General features: G+C 40.3%; 1 protein-coding gene across 3 annotated transcripts; it reads right to left on the bottom strand.

Moving 5' to 3' along the window:
* Window positions 1-222: 222 nt before the first annotated feature.
* On the bottom strand, window positions 223-9,611 carry adipor1b (adiponectin receptor 1b). 3 transcript variants are annotated; one of them, XM_083555423.1, is made up of 8 exons: window positions 9,245-9,611; window positions 5,217-5,430; window positions 4,805-4,945; window positions 4,396-4,567; window positions 3,964-4,150; window positions 3,549-3,736; window positions 1,872-2,065; window positions 223-1,649 (listed from the first exon to the last, which is right to left on the bottom strand). In XM_083555423.1, the coding sequence occupies exons 2-8, from the start codon at window positions 5,358-5,360 to the stop codon at window positions 1,521-1,523; spliced, it is 1,155 nt and encodes a 384-aa protein (XP_083411549.1). In that variant the 5' UTR covers window positions 5,361-5,430; window positions 9,245-9,611; the 3' UTR covers window positions 223-1,520. The 3 variants fall into 3 exon arrangements, with proteins under 3 accessions (XP_083411549.1, XP_083411551.1, XP_083411550.1); XM_083555425.1 differs by having other exon boundaries at window positions 9,282-9,598; XM_083555424.1 differs by having other exon boundaries at window positions 9,072-9,583.
* Window positions 9,612-10,391: the final 780 nt, after the last annotated feature.

The raw sequence follows: 10,391 nt of genomic DNA, 5'->3' as shown, positions 1-10,391 counted from the left end.
GAAATAGCTACATTAGCAAAATATATAAAGATTGTGGAAATGTGAAAGAGTAAGAAGTTAGAAATGAACGCTTTCTGAGGCACCCCTTATTAATAAATAAATATCACCACCACAAATTGATGTGCAAACCTTAAATCAGGAAGTGAAATTCACAAACATGGATAATGTGAATGCAAACACTATCTCTTATCAAGAATATCGAAGTCAGACATTGACAGAGGAAACATTTAAAAATTTATCTAGGAAAAGCCTGTTTTTCACAAACTCTACAGATTATTACATGAAGTCATTTACAGCAGATGAAAGACGTTAATATTTTATACCTGTTTTCGTAGTTTTAGATACCTGCACCACCCAAAAGTCATAGCTACTGCCTTCAGCTCTGGAGCATGTTTTTCCAACAGTGTGTATAGACTGAACAAGACAGGAAGAGGTAGCACTGTTCACACAACTCTCAGTGGTCTATGACTAAATGCCGCTCAAGATATACTTTTTTTTTTTTTTTTTTACCTCCAGGAGTGTAACAGTGCCTTGAAAACTGAACTGTGAACAAATGCCTAAACAAATAATCCATGATTTTTTTTTTTCAACCAAACGTTCATCTACGATACATGTAGTGTTAGTGTAATAACCAGGACCAAGAATTTACACTTCCCTGTATTGAAAAAAATCAATCAAACCGTTTTGCTTTAAACTCTGATATAATGGAAGTCTTGGCAGTTGTTGGGTATTAACTAAACACAACTAAATGCAAAAAACGTAATTCTGCAGAACAGAGGGGGAAAATTTGTGGTATTTACCAAGATAACACAAGTACCCCAGTTCTCCGTTGCCATAAATACCACAAAACCATGAAAGTAAAACTGTAAGTCTAAGCAAGTTGATAAGTCATTCTTGCACATCAGTTTCACCCGAAAATTTTCATTATAAAGAACGAAACAGCTGTAGTTTTTCTGATATTGAATATAAGTGTCATATAATGTATACTATTGAAATGATTCATGCAATTTAACCTTTTATTATTGCTCTATTACTGCGCCAAGACTTCGAATGCGTTCTGGTTTGAGAGCGTCTTTCTAATACGCCAGGTCGCTGTAACATGATGACAAAGTTCGGCGTAAACAGGTTTTTCTCACTACAGGGAAAACATGTCGCAATTCTTGCCTGTGGTAATCACATCTACACTACAGATGTCACTCAATGGAGATTAGGTTGAAACCTGCTGGACTATTCTTTTAACCAAGTAGTAAGATTTACTTATGCTTTCAAGTATTACAACAATAAAACACATCGATGATTGTATAAACCTTTTAAAATATAGATAATAATCCCTTAAAGTCAATAACAGTCTTAGGACAGGTTAGTCCTAAGATCTAATCTTGATCAGTAAGTGCAGGGTAGGCAGTGGAGTAGAATAGCTCTTTCCAACCACAACTGATCCGTAAAATGTTCAAAATGCTCATCGTTTCAGTGCTAAAGTGATGAGAGGAAAGCAAGCGGAAAAGAAGGATGGGAGGTGTTTAGAGGAGAGAGTCGTCTGTGCAGCCTCCCCCCAGGCCGTAGCGGAACTCCTGCAGGTTGGAGATGCCGTAGAAGTGAATAAACGCTGCAGCCACCACCAGCACGTGGAATATTTGATGAGACTGAAACTGAGAGAGATTTAGACACGATTATTAGTACTAGAGACTAAATCTCAAATCCAGCAACTATTAAAAGTTCTCTACTTGTGCTCATAAATTTGGTTACAAACTACAACAAGAATTGGTTTTGTGGCTTGATGTGAGAATGCGGAAATGTACTATGACTAACTGTTTAACACCGGTGTACTAAAACTTAATGTCAACTGATCCATCCTCAGAATGGTGTCTTACCCAGATGTCGCATTTCCCAGGGAAGAAGCGTTCAGGGATGCGTGCTGCATACAGACCGGCTCCGGTGATGTACATGGCGCCCATTAGAATAAACCAGCCCATTTGACCCACTGTAGTTGCTTTCACAAAGCCCTCAGCGATGGTGAAATGCATTGTGGGAATGATGCCACTGAGTCCCAGGCCAAGGAACACACCTGAGCATGTTAACAATTACGCAACTGATTAGAAAATGAATTCAGAGAAATGTGGAAATGACTTACTGGATGCATGTACATAAACTATCAGGATAATCTCCATCAGGAAAAAGAACGCGGCCCGTTTTCTGCTGTGCTCACATGAATAGAATCTGCAGGTACTTATACATTGGAAAACTGGTACTCACATTTACATTATAAATATATATGAATGATCTGATGATCTGATTTGCACAGTATAATGAGTGTCCTCTTCTCACATATCCACCAACACTATTGCTTTTCATTCTTGTTTGATAGGTATGGCAGGTGCTCACTGCTGAAACATGCACGCAAGACTATTCTAGTTTTTCCCTAATCCAAATCCAACCAGCACTGTGATGGCTCGGTCCTGATAACGTTCATACACAGCGTAAAATAATAAACGCACTGGGGTTAAAATTACGTATTTGTGTAGCCTGGTTTTATTCATATGTTATGAGTGCCATGTGAAAAATGGTCATTCAAGATCACACCCATCGTGAAGGAACACTTGCTTCTCGAGTGTTTGTACTTGCTTGCTATAACACAACTATTGCCTGAAGCGACGATTATTAATATTCAACACTTAAGACATGAACAAATCAAGCACTGCAGGATCTAGCATTGTTTCATCGTTTCTTCCACACACCTAATAAACAGATAGTAATTACCTGTAATTATAGGTGTGAGTATGAATGGAGAAAAAAAAATCAAATCCGTGCTGGACTTCTGGCCTTGAGCTATAGACTACTTGGTATAGTGATCTACACTGATGAGGCATAACCTTATATTGTAATATAAATTATTATATATATTGGGTTAGTGGCGCTTCTGCTGCCAAAACAGTTCTGACCCATCGAGCATTAACAGTTGCATCAGACCACACAGGCCAGCCTTCGCTCCCCATGTGCATCAATGAGCCTTGGCAGCCCAGGACCCTGTCGCTGGTTTACCACTGTTCCATCCGTGGACCATTTTTGATAGATACGGACCACTGCAGACCAGGACCCCACAAGAGCTGCAGTTATGGAGATGCTCCGACCCAGTCGTCTAGACATCACAATTTGACCCTTGTCAAACTCGCTCAAATCCTTACACTTGCCCATCTTTTCTGCTTCTAACACATCAAAAATGTTCACAAAATGTTCACTTGCTGCCTAATATATCCACACATTAACAGGTGCCATGATGAAGAGATAATCAGGGTTATTCACTCACTGTTCATAACGTTATAATGTCATAATATCATGCCTGTTCAAAGCATATTGCAATTCTCAAAAAATAAATAAATTAATTAAATTTTTTTAATTCATGAATACTTATACCCTTTGATCTTTTAAATTTCTCAATACATATGGACTATGTGTGCATGCAGTTAAGACAAGGCAGAAGTGAGCGTTATGTCCTTGTGTGGTGTGTATATGCATATAATACAGTGTACTGAATCTGTACAGTGATTTACCTGCGCGAGTAGGTCTGTGGCGCGGAGTGGCAAAGCGATCCCACTGGGCCACGATGATGGCTGCAATGCCCAGCACACACACCACAGAGAGGTATATGAGGCGTGGCTGTGGAGAGCAGTAAAACGAGTAGTAGAGCCACGGAACGAATGAGCCCATGATCAGCAACGCTATGCCCGAGTAATCCAACCTAAACGCAGAAAAAAACCTGTTACACAAAAATACTAAAAAATAAAAATTACTATGTTCAATGTTACCCTAAAACTTCACCTCAGCAGAGAAGGTTGCTAATGAAGAAATGCCTAAATAAAAAAATCCAATGTGTCATCACACACACACACACACACACACACACACACACACACACACACACACACACACACACACACACACACACACACACACACTAAGACTCACTTGGAGAATGTTCGGGACACTTTCTCTGAGTGACAGTAGACTGTGTGGAAGAGCCAGGAGAAGCAGAGGCAGAGCACAGCACCCAGGAAAAACATCCCAAACACCACTTTCTCCTGCAGAGGAGCCATGAATGACACGTTTGGCCGCAGCATGGTCAGAGTACCCAAAAAGATGAACAGGATGAGACCTGGGGAAAGACAATATCATAATATTTACAGCATGAATCATGTCATTACACATTTGAAGATTTCACTCCTGAGGCATCATGTCAGATGTTCTCCAACTTCATGTGGGGGATAAAAAAAACATTTTAATAAAAGGTAAAATTTACAGGCTTTTGAAGCATAATAAATATCCCAAGAATTTGTATTTATCTAACAATGGCTATAAATTAATAACTGATAAGAAACATCCATAATCATTGGAACAGACCCAGTAAATGTGTCCAGATGTTCCCCGTTTCTGTATGGATCCTAAAGATGCTTCCAAAGCAGGCTCGGAAAGATGGCATGGGTGGCCGGTGACCTTGGAGTAGGTAGTCATTATCCTTTAACCAATCAGGAAGCAAGTGGAAGGGAATCACTCGCCAGCGTCCCTCCCACACCTACAGTAAGGATCAAGCGCAGGCCAATGATGTTTAGATAACTAGCAAATGATAACTTTCACCTGTATACATCCAAAATAACATTTGAGGTCTGTGCAAAGTTAAAGGACTACATCTGGTCCAAAACAGTCCACTTCCACCAGAGGTTTCATCAGTGAAACTCTCCGTATGGGCTGAATGGCATTCTTGGGTAAATTAAGAGCAATATAAAGCAAATCATATGACAAAGTTGTTTACCTTGTGTACAAACTCCTCCATTTTCTCCATGGCATGATGAGCCTGCAAAGGCAGTGTGACCATCTGCAAATCATCATCCTCATCATCATTGTCCTCCTCCTCCTCCTCCTCTTCCTCCTCACTCGGGTAAGCTGCTGCACCCTGTCAGTGTAAATGCAGATAAATTTAGAGAGCCATCTACAGCGATGAAAATGCTTCTGAATCTGCTTGTGAGAGCATCATGTGAATAAATTATGATAATTAAAAACATTATCAAAAATAAAACAAAATAGGAACTTCTGGATTTGACACAGCTCATTTTCTTATGCACTACAACCACAAAAAACCCCTCTAACTTCATTTACATAACTACAAGCATGACCACTGTCCTTCTTTCAAGTGGTGTCTCTGCTTAAAGCAGAACAGCACTCACTCTGGGTTTGGCCAAAGCTTCTGCACTTGTCAGCAGCGGCCCGAGCTCAGTGAGTTCCATGTCTTCCATGTTCCTCTCGTCCTCCGAGACCCGGCATTCGGCATCGCTGCTGGAGCCGTTGTTGCCATGGTGTCGCGTTGTCATGGGAAGACAAACCTAAAGCTCCCCAGAGACCCCGCCTTACCCCTCAGCCAGCGATCAACGTCCTGTGATCCTGTACACAGCAAAGTTAATGGAAAAATGTGTCAGCAAATTTTTCTCAAACATACAAAAATGAAGAGTAATATTTTGTTTCAAACTAAATAGATCGCAGCTGTCAGCTAAGTGTTCCTACAAGCTGCATTATTATAATTATATAACATATGCATATGATGGAAATTTCACTCTAATCTTTTGATGATAAACACAGTCTAAGGCGAAAGCCAGAATAGGGTTTGTGATGTCACACACTATAAATGTTGAAGGTGTTGGTGATGTCATACACCTTCAAGGGTAAAGGAGTTGCTTTCTTCACATAGTGTCAAGTCAATGGTTATTCTACTTACTAGAATTCCATTGTACATGACCACTATTTTGTATGGAAGGGAGGAGGGGGTAGCTAAGTGGTTAATGCTTTGAACACTGGATTGGAATTTCATATCCCAGCACCACTTCTTTTTCTTTCGGCTTCTCCCATTAGGGGTCGCCACAGCGAATCATCTGTCTCTATACCCCTCTGTCCTCTACATCTGCCTCTTTCAAACCAACTACCTACATGTCTTCCCTCACCACATCCATAAACCTCCTCCTTGGCCTTCTTCTTTTTCTCCTTCCTGGTGGCTCCATCCTCAGCATTCTCCTACCGATATACCCCATGTCCCTCCTATGTCCAAAACATCTCAATCGGGCCTCTCTTACTTTGTCTCCAAAATGACCTACATGCGCTGTCCCTCTAATAAACTAATTTCTAATCCTGTCCATCCTCGTCACTCCCAACAAAAACCTCAACATCTTCAACTCTGCTACCTCCAGCTCCACCTCCTGTCTTTTACTTAATGCCACTTTCTCTAAACCATACAACATCGCAGGTCTCACCACAGTCATATAAACGTTCCCTTTCACTCTCACAGATACTCTTCTATCACAAATCACTCCTGCTACACTTCTCCACCCACTCCACCCTGCCTGCACTCTTTTCTTTACTTCTCTACATACTCTCCATTACTTTGCACTGTTGACCGCAGGTACCAGAAATCCTCCACCTTCTCCACCTCTTCTCCCTGCAACCGCACCACTCCACTGCCCTCCCTCTAATTCACACACATGTACTCTGTCTTACTCCTACTGACTTTCATTCCCTTTCTCTCCAGCGCATACCTCCACCTCTCCAGGCTCTTCTCCACCTGCTCACTACTCTCACCACAAATTACAATATCATCTGCAAACATCATAGTCCATGGAGACTCCTGTCTGACCTCGTCCGTCAACCTGTCATTCACCACTGCAAACAGAAAAGGGCTCAGAACCGATCCCATGATGCAGTCCAACCTCTACCTTGAACCAGTCTGTTGTTCCTACTGCACACTTCACTGCTGTCACACTGTCCTCATACATGTCCTGCACCACCCTCACATACTTCTCTGACACACCTGACTTCCTCATACAATACCACAACTCCTCTCTCGGCACCCTGTCCTACGCTCTCTCTAAATCCACAAACACACAATGCAGCTCCTTCTGACCTTCTCTTTACTTCTCCATCAACATTCTCAAAGCAAATAATGCATCTGTGGTGCTCTTCCTCGGCATGAAACCATACTGCTGCTCACAGATGGTCACCTCTTCTTTCAGCCTGGCTTCCACTACTCTTTCCCATAACTTCATGGTGTGACTGATCAAATTTATTCCCCTGTAGTTACTGCACGTCTGCACATCTCCCTTACTTTTAAAAATCTGTACCAGCACACTCCTTCTCAGGCATCCTGTCACCTTCCAAAATCTTGTTAAGCAATCTGGTAAAAAACTCCACTGCCATCTCTCCTAAACATCTCCACGATTCTACCGGTATGTCATCTCGTCCAACTAACTTTCCACTCTTCATCCTCTTAATCGCTGCTCACTTCCTCCTTACTAATCCTATTCACTTCCTGCTTCACCAACTCCACATCATCCAACCTTCTCTCTCTCTCATTTTCCTCACTCATCAGCTGCTCAAAATACTCCCTCCATCTTCTCAACACACTCTCCTCACTAGTCAACACATTTCCATCTCCATCCTTTATTGCTCTAACTTGCAGCTCGGTCCCTCTGCCTGGCCAATCGGTACAAATCTTTTCTCCTTCCTTGGTGTTCAACTTCTCATAGGGCCCTTAAGGAAGGCCCCTCAACCCTTAGTTGTAAGTTTCTACATAAGGAAGTCTGCCAAATGGCATTTCAGTTTTTCTTAGTTGCTTTGGAGCATTTCTTAAAACATCCTAAATATTTGCAAAGTGCATTCTCAAAACAATTTGTATGAAAAGCACAACGCATTGAATTGCTTGCAAAAGCCTGTACATTTCTCAAAACCTTTAGGTTCATCTTTCAAAAGTATTTGTGTCAATGAAAATATCATTGGCATCAGAATGGCAAGTCCTTTTGTCATTCTTTACAGACAAGATAGTCAAAGTGTTTAGTCATGTTGTCAGTATGATTGAAAATGCACGAGGCTGAATATCGTCTGTACGGCTCCTGTGAATTTCAGCAGCACAAATGTATTTATTTGGTTGCATTATTTGATTTATATTGATTGCATGAAACTGGACAGGATTCACACCTTTACTGTACTGTACTAGTGTCTGTTCTTGGTTGCTTATACATGTTCAGAAATTGTAATGGTTGTTTTGTTCTGTCTGTATATGCTCGCGAGTGGATGGTTCACGGAATTTCATCTGCACATTTCATCAGTTCACAAAAAAAATGTATAGAAGATTAAGCTGGACAAAATATGACAACCGGTTTAACTTTTTTTTCAGTCAATGACTTGCGCAATGGACTGATGCTGAGATGTTTTGGGGGTTAAGACTATTTAGATGAAACTAGTATGATATATTTTGATCAACATGACAAAACCACTGATAATATACGAAACAGCAGACAATTGTACACAATCAATTACAGGAACGTACCAAAGCATCCACAATTTGATCAGAGCAACAAGAAATGCTTTTAAGACGTGCACAAGTGACGACATGATGTGGAGGTTGAACAAGTAGTTTTGAGAATTTCTGATCTGAGAAACGCTCCAAAGCAACAGAGGAAAAACTGTAATGTAAAATGTTGAAGTGCTTGTCGAATACTTCGAATATAATCGGATGATTGAATCGAATTTCACCTGCTGATCTTACCTGATTGATGGTACATGCTTTTATTGAACACATTCTAAAATTATGAGGAAACCTGCGACCTCAGACACTGTTTTTTAAGGCAATCCATCATCATAGTCAGTATTGTGTATGACGACACAAGACAGTAAACCTTGATATTTACAATCAGGTGCATCAATGTAAGGGATTTTTCAGCTAATATATTACACAAGAAGAGCTTTATTTTCCCATTTCACTGAATTAGTCATCAATAATATTCACAATTGAACTGCTGAAGGACATTTCTCCAGAACACGGATTTTGCTGCTGGTGTATCTGATCCTCGGCGTGTTTACGTGGCACAACTCGTTCGTCCAGTTGTTTAAATTGATGGCGAAGGTAAAAAAATAAATAAAATAAAAATAAAATAAATAAATAAATAAATAAAATGACCCAACTACAGCATGCAAGTTATAGTTCACACACAGTCAATGTAGAAAATAAATGATGATAATATTAATATTGAAGTTATTACTGGTAAAATCGCTTCCAAGCGCAGTAAACAGCAGAGGATATAATTATCGCACGCGCTGCATGAACCCGGTCGGTTTGCTAAGACTGCAAACGAACCACTCTCATGACGTACATAAAAAACAAACGCAGATCACAGAAGGTCATGAGGACATCGTTCCCAGTCTCTTTCCATACCTGTTCGGGTTTTCCTGACAGACACGGTACAACTTACTGAAGCTTTAAATCAGCCTGGGTCATCAAGAAGACAAAATGGCCAGAGAGCTAGCGGCACTGTTAACGCGAAAATAGCTAAGAATCGCTAAAGCAGATGATCACTAAATGCTCCGATTAAACGCCACTGATGAGGTTATTTCTACAGATATAAAACAAGAATATCTTCTGTTAAATCTGCTGCATGTGGCGTTTAACGGGTCCGAAGTGGTTTGTTTTAGATCTGACTATAAGGATGTAATGATTAACTAGCCTAGCTGGCCTACAGAGAAACGCTCTTCCGGGGAAGAGGCAGACTGCGGGGTTGCCAAATCCTCGGGTCTAAATCCTCTGAATGGGAAACCAATAAATGGGCTCTGTTCCGAAAATCTATTATAATGCCACTTCAGTAAACACTGCATTAATGTATTAATAGACAGACAGACAGACAGACGGAAGGATAGATAGATAGATAGATAGATAGATAGATAGATAGATAGATAGATAGATAGATAGATAGATAGATAGATAGATAGATAGATAGATAGATAGATCACTTTAATCACTGATCAATCAGATTAGAAAATTTGTCATTGCTGTAAATATAGTCTGTTCGAAAAATATTTTTATTTTCGTAAACCAAAATCAACCTGAATCAGCTTCTTCTTCTTCTATTTCTTCTTCTTCTTCTTCTTTTTTTCTTTTTTTTAAAGCAGACAAACTTCGCGGTAAAACAGCGGACTTGGCAACAGAGAGTCTGTCACATAGAGTCACGTGCAATGAAGTAGATGCTAGTAAACAGGAGATCAGAGAAACCTACTCGTCAATTATAAAGAAAAGTGTGTGCAATTACATCATTTAGATGTTTTTTTTATTATTTATATAATTGTAATACTCTATCTATCTATCTATCTATCTATCTATCTATCTATCTATCTATCTATCTATCTATCTATCTATCTATCTATCTATCTATCTATTAATTAATTTATGTACGAAACCAACGTGTGTATTCTAACAAAATGTGTGTGTGGGTGGGTTGGTGTTTGGGTGTTTGGGTGGGGGGAAATCTCCCCCCGCCCGGCAGTGTGGCTGCGTCCCAAACCGCATACTAGCGCACTAGATAGAATGT

This window comes from Silurus aristotelis (genome assembly GCF_946808225.1).
Source record: "Silurus aristotelis genome assembly, chromosome: 11".
NCBI classification, from domain to species: domain Eukaryota; kingdom Metazoa; phylum Chordata; class Actinopteri; order Siluriformes; family Siluridae; genus Silurus; species Silurus aristotelis.
Note: the sequence above shows the minus strand (reverse complement) of the source record. Positions and strands in the feature narration are given on the sequence as shown.